Source organism: Typopeltis vanoorti, chromosome 1, assembly GCF_054136105.1.
Source record: "Typopeltis vanoorti isolate ZY-2024b chromosome 1, IOZ_Tvanoo_1.0, whole genome shotgun sequence".
Taxonomy (NCBI): Eukaryota; Metazoa; Arthropoda; class Arachnida; order Uropygi; family Thelyphonidae; genus Typopeltis; species Typopeltis vanoorti.
Window position 1 is genome coordinate 34,865,070 of NC_143549.1, and position 19,328 is coordinate 34,884,397.

Genomic DNA, 19,328 nt, shown 5'->3' on the forward strand with positions numbered 1-19,328 from the left:
CTAAATGCAAGCTTGTTTCGGCGCGCCTATGAGTGATTAAATTTTGTGTGCGTTTGCAAAAATCAGCATCGAACAAAGTTGTCGCCTTCTTGTTCCAGTCTTTCTTTCCATTCTGTGCACACATCCACTTGATGGATGTGTGCACATATTTGCTCCGGTGTCAAGAGTTTGAATCCATCGAGCGTAAACACGTTTCAGTCCCAAATGAGTGAACACTTCCCACAGAAATATTCAGGACAACATGTAGCTGGTGTACTGTAATTCTGTGATCCTCCTTGATGATAATCGCTGTTGTGTTGATCATTGTCTCTGTGATGGACGTTGAAGGTCTTCCCTCACGTTCAAGATCTTCCACATTTTGCCTTCCTTCCTTAAAAGTTTTATGCCAGTGAAAAACACTTGACCTCGACACTGCTTCATCGTGGAAAGCTTCACGTATCATGTTAAAAGTGTCCGATGCCGATTTTTGCAAACGCACACAAAATTTAATCGCATAACGCTATTCCAAGGATGCTTCCATTTCGACGACTGGTCGAGGTTTGTAGGCACGCCAAAACAAGCTTGTGTTTAGTCACGTGACACTCTGGCACATCAGCCCATATACGCCATCTATTAACCTCTTTTTGTTAATACAGACAGCAACATTTCTTTATTCCAAAGAAATTAATATTGTGATGAGTGGTTTCGTGACAGTAAAATTAGTCTTATTACTTATTGAACAGCCCTCGTAGTTTTCTTTTAATTACACAAAAGATACACTGTTTAAACAAACCCATCAGATTCGTCATCTACATCTAATCCACTATTACATGCACCAGCAATTTGCACTGAATGAAGATATGTGTACAAGTGTGCATTCTTTAAAATATATCACAAATTTTGCTTTGTTAAAACTTTGATCAATTTCCTTTTCTACATTTTAATTCATTTGCATCAACGGATTAGGAATTTCAAAGTTTTCTTACTCCATTTACTTGTAGCATCTATATTGTCAATACATACATTTTCAACATCCTGAGTTACTCTTTCCACATGACACTGACCTTGTCTGTGTCTTATTTGTGTACAGTTTTCAAAGCTAGCCACATATCCTGCAAATTTTCTATTATTTAATTATGAAAATTCTTTACCATTATCCAACTGTAGATTTCCGATACTATAAATACTCTAAACATATCAATATTTGACATGCATTTCTTTCTCTGCCTGTTTATTTACTGATGGTTTTCAGCACTGAAAATTTCATTAAATAATTTTGATACACCATTGCATACTTGAAATTTCCATCAGACTGTGATTAAAAACATTTACACGACATTGACAATCAAATGCAGAAAATGTATATTCACTCAATTACCCCTTTATATTTGACTGTGTTATATTTTTATAATGCTTATTTAATTCCTTAATGATTCTATCTCTGCCTCCATAATCAAATGACAAGTGGAATGTCATATAAAATTAAAATAAATCTTCTTTTGTGATGTAATATAATATATCAGTACCTGAATATTCCGCTGGAGTAGTTTAACCGTATCTTGAACCATGAGAATGTTATAATGTTGTAGTAACCATAATTATGGTACATTTAATTTTTTTGGTATTTCATTCATTAAATCTAGATGTTTATTGTACATCTACACATCAATGCTCTATTAGATTATCAACAAAGCTCAACTACCATATCACTGATGACAGGTACATAACTGTGCTGTACAAAAACACTGTACAAAACCGAGGATAGTTTCTATAAATTAGACACTAGGAATGGAATTATTAAAAAAAACTGTATATGAGAACAAAATTTGGTGGTCGTGAATGAAAAACTTGTTTCCCACAAAGAATTACTACCATAAAAACTGTTGCTTGGAACAGTACTTACAGCCGAATCAAGTGATGAAGGCCATGGTTTTGTGAAATGTGTTATGTAAGCAAAGACAGACTACAAAATGTTTATGGGGAAAAAAAAATGTTTGTGATTCAAATATCGTTATAGTTTGTTCATCATGTGAAAATCATATTCTTTATTTCAGAAATACAATGGACTACTGCAACATCTTGCTAATTAATAATTCTTTTTTGTACAAAGTTAACTAGAACTACTTAGTTATTCTATAGAATATGTATTTCATAAATTACTAGTTCAAGTATGAATAAAATTCTTATTTCATTCTTAAATTAAAATGACCTATTATTTTATAGAATACCTAGCTAATAATAACTGAATAACTGAAGTATATACTTTATTGTTAACACACACACACACACACACACACACACACACACACACACACACACACACACACACACACACACACACACACACACACACAGAGAGAGAGAGAGAGAGAGAGATACAGTAATCCTGCAATTATCTAACTACAGATAGAGAGTAATTTGTCAGAAAACTGAAAGGCTGGATAACTTAAGGTACAATTACATGGTGCTATATCAAAAGTCAGTTAACATGCTAATCCATTCAAGGGTCAGTTAAATGAAGGTACATTTTGTGTGTGCACGCACGCATGCACCTTAGCTCTTAACTTTTCTTATAGATACTTCAGGTTCTAGTATGATGCCAGATTTATCTCAGTTCAAATGATCAGTCCTGCAGCATCTTAAGGATATGATCAGAAAAGTCCAGAATGCAATATGTCATTTGTGCTCCTCCTCATTATTAGCATGTCACAAGTTTCTCAATATATGGGACTGCATGTTAGAGACTCCGTAGCGCAATTGGAAGAATGACAGTACATTGCGCACTTCAATTGGAAAAGGCCTAAGCTCGAGTCAAATATCAAAAGTCAGTTAACATGCTAATCCATTCAAGGGTCAGTTAAATGAAGGTACATTTTGTGTGTGCACGCACGCATGCACCTTAGCTCTTAACTTTTCTTATAGATACTTCAGGTTCTAGTATGATGCCAGATTTATCTCAATTCAAATGATCAGTCCTACAGCATCTTAAGGATATGATCAGAAAAGTCCAGAATGCAATATGTCATTTGTGCTCCTCCTCATTATTAGCATGTCACAAGTTTCTCAATATATGGGACTGCATGTTAGAGACTCCGTAGCGCAATTGGAAGAATGACAGTACATTGCGCACTTCAATTGGAAAAGGCCTAAGCTCGAGTCTCATCAATGATGGGAGGAATTTTTATATGGACTTTTTCAATCGAAGGTGAGTTAGTCGATCTCATACGGAGGGCAGGGTTTTTTCCCCCGAAAACTCGGGTTTTTCATCCTGCATACAGACAACACTTGGCCCTTCAGAACACACGCAATTTACAGACAAAAAATACTAGCTGTGGTGGTGGGCAGTAGATGCCGCTGATGTAGACGATTGGTAGTAGAAGTTCGGTGTAGTGATGGAGACGGAGAGTTGTACAGTAAGTGTCCTCCTGCAATGAGTCTTCGGACTCCATGGAGGTGTCACGAATAATAATAATAATAATGTTCACTTAAACTGATTATATATATATATATATATATATATATATATATATATATATATATAGAGTTTATGGCATCCAGAAAACATGTATATATATATATATATATATACATGTTTTCTGGATGCCATAATATTGTTAGGCATGCTCACATGGGAAACATTGCATGTATGCCAAAGTTGGATAGCTGAAGAATGACACATGGGCATGATCTTGTGTATTGCATGCAGTAACACACACACACACACACACACATGGTATATTACATATATATATGTGGTATAAAAATCAAGTGGGTATTAGATCCAGCATTATTTCAAAGCCGAATGTAGAAACTATGAAAGTTTTGTAAAAATAAGCTGACCAGAGAGCTTACTGGAATCACCCACCGGCATTCACGAGTAGCCCTAGTGCAGACCATTTAGAGAATATGGACGCTGCCCAGGTATCCATATATTCACTCTCTAATTGGTCCATTTTAATACGGTTTCACTGGCCTGACATCTGTTTCGAACTAGTTAGTTCTCTTCAGAGACCAGGTAGAAACCTTAAGAGAGTAAAAACTCTCATTTAACTATGGAACTTGTAATGTTGGAGGTGTATTTTTCATAAGTGAGCTCTCGGTTAATGCATAAAAGTATTTACTAAAATAAAGAGCCAAAAGGCTTCATTTTGGCGATGCAAAATTATAAAAATCAAGTGGATATTAGATCCAGCATTATTTCAAAGCCAAATGTAGAAACTATGAAAGTTTCGTAAAAATTAGTTGACCAGAGAGCTTATGGGAATACACCTGCCGGCATTCATGAGTCGCCCTAGTGCAGACCATTTAGAGAACATGGACGCTGCCCAGGTGTCCATATATTCGATCACTATATGGATGCCTGGGCAGCGTCCATGTTCTCTAAATGGTCTGCACTAGGGTGACTCGTGAATTCTGGTGGGTGTATTCCCATAAGCTCTCTGGTCAACTTATTTTTACAAAACTTTCATAGTTTCCACATTTGGCTTTGAAATAATGCTGGATCGAATATCCACTTGATTTTTAAAATTTTGCATCACCAAAATGAAGCCTTTTGGCTCTTTATTTTAGTAAATATATATGGTATAATTTTACCTTCTGCAAACAATAATATTAATAATATTATTGAGTTAATAATATTATTAATGATTTGCTTAATAGTCTTTTTTGCTTATGACTTTTCACTTACACTTTGCTTGATAATTATTCCACTTACAGAACTAAGTCAAAAATCATTAAACTTTCACATTATACTAGAGCAAGATGAGAGTTCAAAAAAACATGATTAGCAGCCCAACTAATCTCAACAAGGATGTTGATTTAAATTTTTGAACTACCCTCTCAACTGGCTAATCCCCCTCCCCATCCCAACTTGTGATAAAGACTTGCATCAGGCTTCTATTCACTAACTTTCCCTCTGTGCCACTAGTAGCCTCAGTAATATGCCCAGATTGATCCATAATGTCTCTGTGACACTGCTTTTCCTACTGTGATGCCAGTTATCAAGCTATTGGTTTAGACATCTCCTTCATCAAATTATATTAAATTGATGTATTGCAATGAAGGGCTTTACACTTTCTTAGATAAAAAGGACTATCTTCATCTTATTAGCTTTAACTTTGTCGAATCTATGGACAGACCTAGAATCTTGTGATTCAGCCAAAGTGTTATAGATGTCTAGGCTGCTACATGTAATGCTTACAGATAAGTTTGTATGTAGCAGCCTAGATTGCTACATACACACTTATCTCTGCTACAATTTTACTCATATGCATCCAATTATTTATTTGGATAATAGCTGCATCACTACTGTGTAAGTACAGACACGTGATACAAAACTAGAACATTTTGCAGCGCTATTCTAGTTTTGTTTAATCATGTTTAATGATTCTTCTCATTTTGTATGATCATTTTGGAGTAGTATTCTAGTTTTCTTTTATCCATTTAGTGCCACATATAACTGGTTTATTACTCTACTCATATTTAAAACCAAAATTATAGTTACTTTTTAGTTAATAAAGGACTGACAACTGCTATTTGAGATTATTTTAGTGCTTTTCATAATTGATTCATTGCTATCCTTAAGCTATAAAATGCAATTCCCCCTGCCCACCCCATATGGCTCATTTAATCAAAATGTTTTACATGCTTATCTGTTTAGTTACTCTAAGCCTCCAATAATGACCACTATCTGGAGTACTGCTTGACTGCCCAGATTTCAAGCAGTGTTAGCTATGAGCTCAATTGACAGCACGTAATCTGCAGAGATTGAGTAATAGAAGTTGGAGAGTAATATAATTAAAACATAAATTTTGAAAGTATTTATTGGATGGATACTAGGAATATTTTCCTTCTTGTTTGGAAGAAAGTACAAGCGGCCATTCTTGAAAGTGGTACGCAAAGAAGTGATTAGTTTTTCTGTTGTTTTTTTTTTTTGCACAGAAAGTGGTCGATGCATGGAATTCATTTCATGATGGAAGAGCGATTCTTAATAAGCAAAAAGCTTAAAACAAACTCATCACAGATAGTCTATGATAAGTCTTGACTAAAAGGAGGGCTTGTGATAATAATCATAAGAAATTCTTAGTGCTTTTAAATAAATTTAACTCTGTCTATCTCTCTATTCAGGCTCGTAATTTCTGAAATAAAAAAAAAAGAAAATTAAATTTGATCTTAACACACCGAAGCTTTTATTCAAAGTGGAATGCAATAAGACAGACTAATTCGCAATTGTCATCCAGACTTTTTAACTTCTGTAAATTTACTCCTTTTTTTTGTTGTTTAATTTTAACTATTCATCATTATTAATTAAATTTAAATGAAAAGTGAAAAACATTTCTTTTATCCCACTTTTTTTTTCTTTTTTTTTTTTTTTGCTGGAAATTAAAATTGCTACCTGTTGTTGTTGAAGAAATAATGACTGCTGCTGCTGAAGAAGTTGCTGAAGTTGGACAGGGGAAGGAACAGGCTGCTGTAAAAGCTGTTGCAGTTGCTGCTGAGCTAGGAGCTGAGAGTTCATCATTAGCAAAGATGGTATGGTGGCTGTGGTGTCGCTAGTGGATACTTTATCACAGGCCGTCCGGGCCCGCTTTGTTCCTTGGGTTTTGGAGCCCTAAAATTAAAAACATATATATAACAATAATTACAATCTCTTTGAGCTAAATTAAGCATCTAGTTAAGGATTCCTATTACAAATAACTTATCATTTAAAGCTAATAAAATTTCAGTTTTGTTAATGTATCATCCTGAAAGTTGGAATGTACCAACTATCAGGATGAGTTTTTTTTTAACCATTAATTCTGAAAACTTGTGGAATTCTTCCCATTTTGTACTGTATTTCACTAGATTTTTTCCTCGCCCTGAATGATATATATATATATATATAATAATTAATACACACACACACACACACACACACACATATATATATATATTATATATATATATATATATATATGTGTGTATTTTTTAAATTAATTAATTTATTTATTTATTATTTATTTATTTTATTTCATTTTATTTATTTATTTTTTTTTTTTTGTCAGCTGTATGGGATCCTCAAGGCGAAGAGCTCACTGCAGCCTCCAGCCACTACTTTGTGATCCATCCTACTAATCCACACAACATCTATCTCCATAAACTTATTTACTGGGAGAATAAATTCAATGGAAAAACACTTGTTTGAGTACAGCATCTAAGCAAGAACTATAAAGTCAAATGTTCAAAATAGTCAATAAAAGCAATGCATAGAGGTTTCTCATATTCATTATATTTTTCAATAATTCGGTTTGCAGTTTGTAAATGACCTGTTTTGGATACTCCTTACTCAACAACTTACAATTATTGGAAATGAGACTGATTGGTCTATAGTTGTTTATAACATATACAGTTTTTCTTGTTTATATACAAGGATTTCTTTAATTTTAGCTGCTGTCTGAAATTGATTTTTTTGATAATAACATTCTTACTATTATATTATTACTATTATTATAGAAACATGCAAAGAGTCCAATGACTCATTAGGAGCCCTCTACCTATTTAATTCTGAAACTACACACAATAACACTATCACCCACCACAACCAACAACAACAACATTTTTTGTCTGTAAATGTTTTATAACATACATGTAACTCAATCACTAACAAACATAAATTATTATTACATAAAGAAAACACAGAACAAAAAAAGATACAAAATGAGTTGAACTTTCTATAAGCTAGGAGTTGGCCAATCATGATATGTAACCAGTTGTAATATTACGCCAAAGCACAGGAGTAGAATGCACTTTGTGCCTTAGTGAGAAAAAAAAAGTATTGTTTTTTAATTGCTTACTATATTTTATAATTATTTTACCTGAAATTAGCAGAGAAATAAAAGCGTCATTCTTCAGCGCTGGTGCCATTATAAAAATGTGCTAATTAAGTGTTATTAAAAACAATAATAACAAAATCATCAAGCTGATAATTCTAATAACTTCATTTAAATTTATTGTTATACTTAAGGCCTAATTGCTTAAAAACAGTTTGTTTACTTCAAGATAAACTCGAAAATCTTCCAATTTGGTTAATAATGACTTTTGCACTAAAGAACGAAGTGTTTTTTTTTTTAATTTTTTTTTTTTTTTATTCTTCACAAAACCTCATCTAACGGAATGCTCAATTAACATAAATGAAAAATACAGAAATTCCCATCTAGTATTCTCGTTAATAAATCTACGTTTTAAGCTCTATGAATTTGACATTATTATAACAAAAAATTCTTCCAAATTGGTAATCCAATGTTCAAATTAGTGCATTTTATCTTTGTTGGGATTATATTAAGGTTTAATCATAGAATTACGGCTACATATATAACATGACTAGTTTCTAATAAATTCTAATTCTGGTTAAATGCTATTCACTAGAATACTTCATTAATACTTTCCTCCAATTTAGTTGCAAAAAAAAAGAACATTACTATGGACATTTCAGGGGAGAAAAAAAAGAAGAAGAAAAAACACTCATAAAGTTCTGAATAATTGTTCTCGAAAGTTCGATAAGTCAATCAATTGTACATCGATACGGCGTACTGGAAGAAGGGAAAAAAAACACAGATGTCATTCAAATGTTTATTTGTTTTTCCTTTTATCTACCGGATATAATATCCACTACCTTCTTCAAGAGAATGTCAAATGGACTGCTAAAATCAAGGATCACTGATATTTATCGCCAATTTGTCAGCAATTTCAGAATGATAACATTACATAAAGGGGGAGGGAAAAGGATAAACAGTTGGCCCTTCATCAAAATTCAAACTATCTTATTTCTCACAATCACAATTATCATGGCATATATTATCACAGCTGTAGCTATATAGATCTCTAAAAAAAATCAGATTTTCTTAATTTTCTCTTCTGCTTAAGACGCTACTCTCGACGTGAACAACTGATTACGTTGTACAAATCCATCCCTGTATAGGATATTCTTAGTGAAAAGTCTTAGTTTTTTTTAAAAAAAAAAATTCTACGCTTCATTCAACCTAGAGCAATCAGACGGTCATAACTCGTTCCACTACCGATACTCCCACGTGCAGCCTTTATCAATAAAATTCGAGCAACAATCACTCAACACCAATTTTCAGTTATACTCCAAACTTACTGTGTTAACCACTCATCCTCTTTATTCATTCTCTGCAATTCTTATCGCTTGGAAATACAATAGTATTTCCTATGACTATGACCGGTAGGCTTCGGGAATAAGTAATTAAATAAATATAAATAAATAACAGGAGGTTCATCTCTCCCTATTTGTAACGAATGTGTGTGTGGTGTGGCTCATTAAATGAACACAAAACACCCATAAACAAACAGTAATATGACTTGGTAAGAGAGGATCGCAAACAACTCGAAACGTATAATGACGAGAAAAATGTAACTCGACGCGCATTTTTATTATTGTCAAAATTATGGCCGAAACAACAAAGGTTGTATGGCTACTAAATGATGTTTTTAATTTGGGCGTGTTTTGGCCAGTTTGTCTGTTTGGAGAGAGTGATTACGAAAGGTCATTTTGTGCTGGTTAAGAATGACCCTCGTCACTCAGAGAACGATAAGCCCCCCCCCCCCTTTTTTTTTTCTTTTGGTCTTTAAGGGGAATTTATAAATAATCAAAGTTTATCAGGATCGACTTAGCCTTTTTTTCTTTATTTTCAGTACACTGTCCTTGACGTGTGCAACGCGCTAAAATATCACATTATTCCCTCCCATCCCAATTAAAAAGAATATTTATGACGCAAATTGAAGATTCAAATACAGAACTGAAAACAAAAGTGCTTATCCACTACAGCTACTAAATGTGAAACTTGTGGATTAGAAAGAACCTCCATATTCGTATTTATTTTTTTATGTGGAGAAAGAGAGAACATGGATATAAGTATAGACAATATAGCCATGTTGTAACTATGCATATAGTTACAGACAGTAACTATATGCATAGTTATTCAAACTGTAGTTATGTAACTATATAATTATTCAAAATTTGTGCTATGATATGAAGTTTAGAATAAAGTTTTTAGAATTAGAAATAAAATGAAAGGCGAACATAAATATATTGTAATTTATTAAATGAATCGTATGACGCAATGGGTTATTTCTTGTTTACTATAAATGTCAATCAACAGCACGTAGTAGCAAGTCATGATAAAAGATTAAACCACATCAGCAGATGAAATATTTATTTACATTTTCAGAACAATCAAAAGTTCATATAATAAAAGAGCACTCTCGTTACAATGGAAAAAAAAAAGTGCTAGTGCATAAGATGAAACACTCGTAATAACGGATTTAATGTAGTACTTATAACGCGGACTTTTACTGTAATCAATAACATAATGATAGATATCAAGTTTCAGTATAACAAATGCTGATTGCGAAGTACAATGATCAATGTGGTTTCTAATTTATTTTTATTTTATTTATTTATTTATTTTGAAAAACATATTTTCGTGAGACTGAAAAGTCTTGGTGCCCTTTCATGTATGGAGACCACTCGGACAGACTACATCTACGTGCGCATGTTATGTTCTGTGTCAAATTAACTCAAAACACTACAATAATAACATAAAAGGGCAAAAAAGTATGAGGAGGAGAAAGATGAAAGAAAGAAAGAAATTAATAATAATAAATCGAAACCTAACATAATAAATTAGTGAATATCCCTTAAGAAATATCAAACATAAAATGAGAGCAACCCCACCTGAATAGAGGAAAAAGGGGGGGGGGGGATTAACTGCACTACATGGAATTTTGGATTGGCGTTCCCTATTCAATAGCGCATGCTTAGGCATCCCAAATACTCCAAGTAGTATGACGTAAGCACAGATGTAACCGGATTGAAACCCATCGCGTCATTTAAAAAAAAAAAAAAAAAAAAGTTATAAGTACAGATCATGGATTCACTTGATAGGAAATTTGAGCTACTCCGGGTTTTTATTGCGTGAATTTTCAGTTATGAGAAATACGTTTTTGAGTATTTCATAGATGACACATTAACTTAATAATACAAGTAGGGCAAACCTTTCGATACAAAATTCGTAATTTGAAAACATTAATAGGTTTATTTCCGAAAGAAGAATTTCAACACATCGCCTAGAGTTGACAAACTTTTATTCAGGAATATCGTCAACACTGAAATAATTAGAGAAATCAAAATAATATTTGAGCAAAATGGTTGGTTTTTAAACAGTTTTTTATTCTATTATTTTTTTTTAATTTTCGGTAGTTTCTTCGTTTTAATGATTCATTCTTGACGGTTGCTTTATTACTTGGAAAAGATTATTTTTATGTTTTGCAAGCTAACACACACATTAAAAAAAAAAGCCACAATTAAGAGCCAACCTCGTTAATTCATTTAATTATGAATTAAATGAATTATGAAGTCGCACTCACCATTATGATCTTGGCTACAGCTGTAACCAGGTTGTCAACTGACTAAATAAACAAATAACATTTAAAAAATAAATACGAAGCGTACTTCGTAAAAGTATCCATGAACAAAAATTTTCCACTCCTGACTGTTAGCACTGCCATCGTAGAAAAGTTACTTAACTTTCTGCAGGAGTTCAGCCCAACTTATGTTCCGGATGTTTTTTATTTCTTTCCGGCCAGATCTTCATTGAAGATTAGCATTCTGCACACATGTCCATATTATTCAAGTTTTCCTTTCATTCTTGTTGCTGCTGCTGCTGCTGGTATGGAATATGGTAGATTGTGTTCTTTTCTAATCGCTTCGTTGGTATTCATTTCAGTCCATACCGTTTTATTTAGTTTTTCAAACACTTATTTTCAAAATTTGTTAATCTTTCCCACTCTGTTGGAAAGAACAGAGGGAAGTACCAGAACTATATACCATGATTTTAAGATATGGATGTAAGATATCCACAAATATTTGTAAATCTGATCCTAGTAAAGCAACTTGGGTTTAATTTATGTTTAACAGTTTATTCACAATTAACTCATCAGTGATTAATATAATAACTGATTCTTTTAACCAGTTCTAATTCATATCCTTTACTTCCAAGTTACCAGCGCTAACGATCTTCATCGTTTTGGGAGAGCAAGAAGGCATTCCGACATGACTCTTCTCTCAAAGAGTATTTTGTAATTTTAAACCGCTTCAAAATTTTCTGTTTCATAGTGTTACTTGTACAGACTTAAAGTGAAACAATAATTTTAATGGACATCAGCAGACGCTACAGCCAGTCTACGTCTGTGATGTGTCACAAGAATTCTTTTCAAGTGAATCCTATTGTGGGTTATTCTTGAGGCTTCAACTCTTTGAGGACCAGTCACTCTAGAATCACTACTCATCTATTTCATTGAGGGTCTACCCCCTCCACGATTTCAGGAACATTATCTGTTTTGAGAAGTCAGCTTTCCATTATTTTTGTATGGCCAAAGTATTTCAGCTTTTTTTTTTCGGTCAATGTTCTTTTTGCATCGAGTTGGACACGCACGCATAAAAAAACGATAGTTGGTACAAGCGACACGTACTATTAAAGGTTTGAAGTATGGATTTAAGTAATACGCGAGTTTATGACTGCCATTCTAGGAGGAGTTACGATGGCCAATAATAATAATAATAACAATGATTTCATGGGAAATCAAACTTAGCACTTCTTAATGGACACGTCAATTGACATAGTGTGCATCTCTACATACAAGATGATCCAAAAGTTTCAAGAATTTACTCTAATAGGACTAGCTGATTTATGTGAAACCAGAGTCAGTTGTATCGAAAGAGAATCTTATCAATTTGAACACGTCCTTGACAACTGCATACTGTTTCTAACCATGTTTCTGAACAAAAATCTAAATATGGCGCGACGTTCTAATGTCACCAAGAGGAGACAATAAGTTATCCCCATCGGAGGGCACTGGTTTTGAAAAAAAGAATGACTAGCTTTGATTTTATACCAAAAATAAACTTCCTCTCTAGCAGCTATAGACAATGTTAGCTGGAGATCTGAATATGCTGAACATACTCCCGTTCACCTTTCTTTTCATTTATCTCTGTTATGCAGAACAGTTTTTCTCAAGAAGTAGCCTCCCTCCGAAGACCTTCAGCTCTTTAAATATATATATATATATATATATACAGGGTGTCCCAAAATTCACGCAAGAAGTAATTTTGATAGAAAACACAGGTTTTTAATTAAAAATTGTAATTTCTTATTGATTCATAAAGTATACAGTATAGGGTTATGCATGAATACCATATCGGGTAAATGGCCTCCACGGCTTTGCTGGCACATACGCACTCTTTTGTCGAAATTTTCCATGACCGTTTTTTGCATAAATGTGGCTGAATTTCGTTGATACAGTGCTCAATTTCCTCCTTCAAGGCATGGGTGGTCGTGGGCTTGTTGGCATAAACCTTAGACTTCAAAAAACCCCAAAGAAAAAAGTCCAACGGCGTTAAGTCACATGATCTGGGCGGCCAATTCTGATCACCAAAACGGGAAATTACACGACCAGAAAATGACTCATGCAGTAATTGAATTGTTTCTCGGGCAGTATGGCATGTGGCACCGTCTTGTTGAAACCACATGTCGTCCACATCCATATCTTGCAATTTAGGCACAAAAAACTGGATTATCATGTCGCGATAGCGAGCACCATTAATTGTTATTGCCTTGCCAGCCGTATTTTCGAAGAAGAATGGACCGATGATGCCTCCAGCCCAAAATCCGCACCAAACAGTGACACGTTGTGGATGCATTTGTTTCTCAACAATCACTCGTGGATTTTCTGAACCCCAAATGCGACAATTTTGTCGCTTAACGAAGCCATTAAGATGAAAATGAGCCTCATCGCTGAAGATGATTTTGTTCGAAAAATAAGCATCCACTTGTTGTTGTTCCATAATCCATTCAACGAACTCTCTTCGCTGTGTGTGGTCAGCAGGCTTCAGTTCTTGAGTCAATTGAACTTTGTAAGCATAAAGATGCAAATCTTTCGTGAGAATACGCTGTAGAGAGCTTCCCGAAATGCCCAATTCAAGACCACGGTGCCGAATTGATGTTCCTGGACTCTCAGCAACACTCTCACGAACTGCTTCGATGTTTTCTGTTGAATGACTTGTTGAAGGACGGCCAGAGTGTATAAGATCACTAATTGATCCAGTTTCCTTGAATTTTTTAATTAATCTTTTCACAGTTGATTAAGTTAAATCACTATTCCTACCATATTTTGTACGAAAATTGCGAACTGTATCTGCCAAACCTTCATTATTTTTAAAATATTGCTCAACAATGAAAATGCGTTGTTCTTTCGTGTAGCGCTCCATTTTTAATAACCATGAACTGTCAGCTGTCACGCTGTCTTTTTTTTTTTTTTCTCGTTGGCAACACTTTACCGCACAAATGGCGCTAAATTTAAATCTTGCGTGAATTTTGGGACACCCTGTATATATATTTAAAGAGCTAGTGCCGTATGTTAGTCAAAAAATAGAAATCTGATTCTGTCTAGTGTTTAGGTAGTTAAAGATAAAGAGATCTTTCTTGAAAAGAAGATAGGGCTCAGTTCTTGTAGCACTGAATACCTGATGAAGTTTTCCTCATCAGGTATGAGATATGAAGGACTTTAATGTTTAGTACTACAAGATTTGTTAAATAAAGAAGACGACTGGAGTGCACTATAATCGGATAAACTATACAGATAAGATTTGAAGTGATTGAGCTTGACTGCTCATCAGTCTTCAAAAAGTTATAGCTGTTATTTACTGACATAAACTGTCATTTATGTGCAGAAGAAAGAGGAGTGGCGAAAGAGCAAAGTCCCAGAACACTCCAGCAGAAATAGGATAGAGAAATTTAAAGGAAGCTTTCCACCCTGTCTTGTAGTATGCTGCTTGGGTGCCTAGAATAGGTCTAACGACCATAGCACAATATTCCGTTGAACAATTTCTAAGGCTAATCAGGCACCATGGAAAAATCAAAAGAAATAGTGCGAGTTCCTCCTAGCATTTCTATTCACATGTATACAGAAGTGAATGATGTAAGTAAGCAATTCCTCGTGGAGTGATGGTTACTGACCAACTTCAACTGGCTGTCCACAGTTGATGAAGAAGTGAATTATTATTGGAGTTCTTCAATATGTTAGTAAACCTTGAATACAAACTAATGGACTGATAGATTAATGGCATATTTTTATCTCCAGAATTTAGAATCGGTTGAATGTAGGCGTATATCGCAGCTGTAGTGCAACTGAACAGAAAATATGCAAGAATAAGGATAACACAGAATGGGTATTAGTTACGGGTGAAAATTTTTGAGTAAGGTTAGAAGATATCATCAAGACCAGGAAACCTTTTTTTGTATATCGATTGACCAAAATTACTATTATATTGACACGAATCACTGAACTTTTTTTTTCTTTTTTTTCGGGCATAGTAAGAGGATTTAGTAAGATTTGGCAACCTAGACAGGAGATAAAACAGAAGCTTAATATCAAACAGCCAGTTTTGCAGATAATGTTGCAGTGAGAGAATGGCGGACGCTTGGTTGGACAGGAGTTGATCTTCATAAGAAATCAGCAGGCCCGAATAGCATTTGTAACAAGAGGTGAGTTTGCGCATTTTGCTTATTATTAAGTCAGATTTATATTTGTTTATTTACGGGTTAGTTTATTTATTTAAATTAATTATTTATTAGATATTTATCAGCGTGTCTGCGGAGAAAGTGTTTGCTTCCAGGGAATTAGACCAGTGATGGCGAACCTTTTTACCCAGGTGTGTCAGACATCTTTTTTTAAATATTGACGTTGTTGATGTGCCACTTGCATACATGCATTATAAATTTAACTGCTTAATCATAGATGGTGACTTATTTATATTAGGACATTGATATACAATCTATGAATTCATATTATACAATTAATTCAATAAACTGAAATTACTGAAATTAGTTTTTTCATCAGAATACCAATATTTTTCAACATCCAAGGTGTGTCACCTGAACCCCTCAAGTGTGTCAGTGCTGACACGCGTGTCATAGGTTCGCCATCACTGAACTAGACGATCTCCAGAAGAAAGAACCGTTATAAGTTCGATACTAGGTCAACTAGAGGAACTCTTTCTAGGACTATTTTAAGGGGTTTTTGAGTCAGTCAACCTTCGGCAGCATATATGTTTTTTTTTCTCCAGACAAATCGAGATTTTAATCCCGCAGCTAGAAAATCGACTGCAGCACTCACACTGTTCCGATAGCGAGTTATAGGCCACGAGATGAAGCCAGTTGCCTGCCATAATCTAGTCTCTTCCCTCCCGAGATGCTTATGAAAATCATTCTTATCGGTGGACCAGCTAAGGTGGAGTTTAGCTGCTCATCAGTCTTCAAAAAGTTAAAGCTAAACGTCTTCGTCTACTCTTTTTCGTGAATTTATTTTAATTTATTTTTTTGTTTTTTAATCTTCAGTGCCAGGCCGAGAATGAAGCTGGAATTTTTATCTTTCCCAATTTGCAACATATGATTCCTCCCCTCCCTCGATCTTCATTGACACGTGATGCAGGAGGGAGTTATTTTCGTTGGCAGAGGAACAATTGGTATTAGATCACTGCTTACAGCAAAAACTTCATTTTTATGGCTTGATTAATGGAATTTGAAAGAAAAAAGAGCCAGTTGGAGTTGTCAATATAACCAAAGAAGATGACTTTGCATTTAAAACAGTTGGACATTCAGAGATTAAAAAAAAAAAGTCATACTGTTTCTTAGAATTTGTAGAATAATAATAATTTTTTTTTCTTGATCTCCTGGAGTCACAAGACTCATCGTGGGGAGTCAATACTAACCAAAACAAAGTCTATCGTACTATTTCTTAAATCCACCTTTGGCACTTTCACCAAGCTCTCAGGCAATACATTCCCAGTTCGTACCACTCTCCATGCAGAAAAAAAAAAAATTCTTACTGTTTTACTTATTACTTTCTTTTGTAACTTCCATGGATAGCTCCTTATCTTTTGTAACTTCTCCTCGTTTTACCATATGAAAAATCATAGTGTAAATCTAATAAAAATTCCTCAACAGTTTAAATGTCTCAATCATATCCCCCCCTTCCCTTTGTATAAACGTGAAATATAAATACGAAATAAATGTCATTGAATGAGACAAGAAAACATGTGCCTCAGATAGGTAAAAAAGATCGGATTCTAGACTTGGCATTCTCTGAGAGAGAGAATTAAACTTCGCTGGTTTATAGCTTTTTTTTAATGAAAAAAATCTGCTAATGCTATTTTTTCTTCATAAGGAAACGGCGAGACCCTTCTAGTCCTAACGTTTTGGAGACTGAGGAGGCCAAATTCCACCTTAATTTTTTTTTTTTTTTTTTTTTTTTTTTTTTTTTTTAATCACGCACGGTATGATCAAATGTTCCTGCCTTTAGTGCCAGCCAGTTTAGGTGAAAAAAAAAAAAAAAACTACTGCGAACAGCACAATACACTTCACTGTGTATCGTGTGTTAAAATACACTACAAAATTCTTCGCATTGAAACTATAAATTGGAATTATGTTTTAGAATGCTTTGATGTACGCACGAGGGTGGTCTGAAAAGTTCTCGGCCTAACAATGAAAAAAACGAATTTATAATTTCAAAATTATTTTTATTTTTCAACATAATCTCCCTTAAGACTAGTACATTTATTCCAGCGATGCGCCAGCGCCATTACCCCGTCCCTGTAGTGGTTTTCAGTAAGATCTGCAAAATTGATTCGAAGAAAAACGCTGACCAGCGAGGAGTTTTAGTTTTGGGAAGAGATAGAAGTCAGAAGGAGCCAAATCTGAGGAATTGTTGGGTCGATGTTCCAACAATTCATAGTGCAAATCCCTTGATTTTCCTATTGCCAAAACACCATTGTGGGCATGTGCATTGTCCTGTGAAAGATATTTTTCTTCTGCAAACCGGGCCTTTTCTCACAAATATTTTCGTCTAGTCTGGATAAAAGATCGGAATAATATTTCCTTGTTATTCTTTTATCCTTTTCAAGATAATTAATAAAAAAATTTCTTTAGCATCCCAAAACACCGATGCCATGACCTTTCCTGCTGATGGAACTGACTTTGTCTTCTTTGGCGCTGAACAACCGGTTGATTGTTGTTTGGATTGTGGTATGTAATGGTGAATCCAAGTCTCATCCATAAATCGATGCAAACATCAGTTTTAATCTTGTTAAAACGCTCCTGTGAGTAAGCTCGCCACCCATCTTGTGCAGAGCTTTTTCATTTGCAATTCTTCGTGCAAAATATATCCTACACGTTCTTTTGAAATGCCTATAGTATCAGCAATTTCACACACTTTGACTCGCTGGTCATCCAATAACGTATCGTGTACTTGATCAATGATTTCTTCTGTTGTTACACTTTTTGGACGTCCTTCACGCGGATCATCTTCAAGGCTGGTACAGCCACGTTTAAACTTGGCAGCTCATTTCTTAATTGTCGAAAATGAAGGAGAAGAGTGCCTTCTTCTCCTTCATTGAATTTCTCTTTTTGAAAATCTTCGAATGAATTTCTTTTGGAGTTAAACCTTCTTTTACAAAGAATTTTATAACCGCACGATACTCAATTTTATCCATTTCAAGGGATACAGACAACATTTTTGCTTCAGACAGCTGTATAAAACAAGCTACTAGATAGTTTGTTTTAAACTACTAAAAGAAAATGATTCGAAATTTCTCATGGATGCTTATGACAGATGTACCAACTTTGAAAAAAAAACGTACCGATAGCGTTGCCATCTATAGTCCAGGCCGAGATCTTTTCAGAGCATCCTCGTAAGATCCCAACTAATGAATTGGGATGTGTCTATTTCCGTGGTCAAGTTCCTTCATCAATGAGCATCGCCAACGTTCAGCGTCACCAAAACCAACGGACAGGTACAATGTATCATGCAGTCATTTAAAAGACTGAAAAGAAAACAAATAAAATATTTGTTCTGTTCTGTTCATTGTTTCGTCTCCGAAAGCAACTTTTAGCATCTCGAAAATCGCTGTGGTAGTGTAAGCTGCAATTTTAGTGATATCCACCTTCCAATTTAAGTGATAAGGGATATTTAAGCGAGGTACAAAATCGCAAAAAAAACACCATCTCCAATGATAATAATAAAGTAATTTTGCTCAGCATTGCAAACTGTAACCTATTTTTGTCTTGCTCTTCAAACCACACATAAATTTCATTCCATTAGAGTTCACTTTTCATTTACAAACGTGAAAATTCATATTAAGGTGAAATAGGAATGATTACCATGACAGAACTGTCGCAAATAATATATGGTATATTTCACCAGCCACCAACATGGAAGTTAATGAAATGATTTTTCAG

General features: G+C 34.4%; 1 protein-coding gene across 1 annotated transcript in view; it reads right to left on the reverse strand.

The window, feature by feature from the left end:
• Nucleotides 1-19,328, reverse strand: part of LOC150109884 (forkhead box protein P1-like) — a 589,350-nt gene that overhangs the window by 264,891 nt on the left and 305,131 nt on the right. Inside the window, exon 5 of the mRNA XM_090397192.1 lies at nt 6,374-6,589. Coding sequence (XP_090253318.1) covers nt 6,374-6,589 — 216 coding nt within the window. The remainder of the gene's footprint in view (nt 1-6,373; nt 6,590-19,328) is intronic.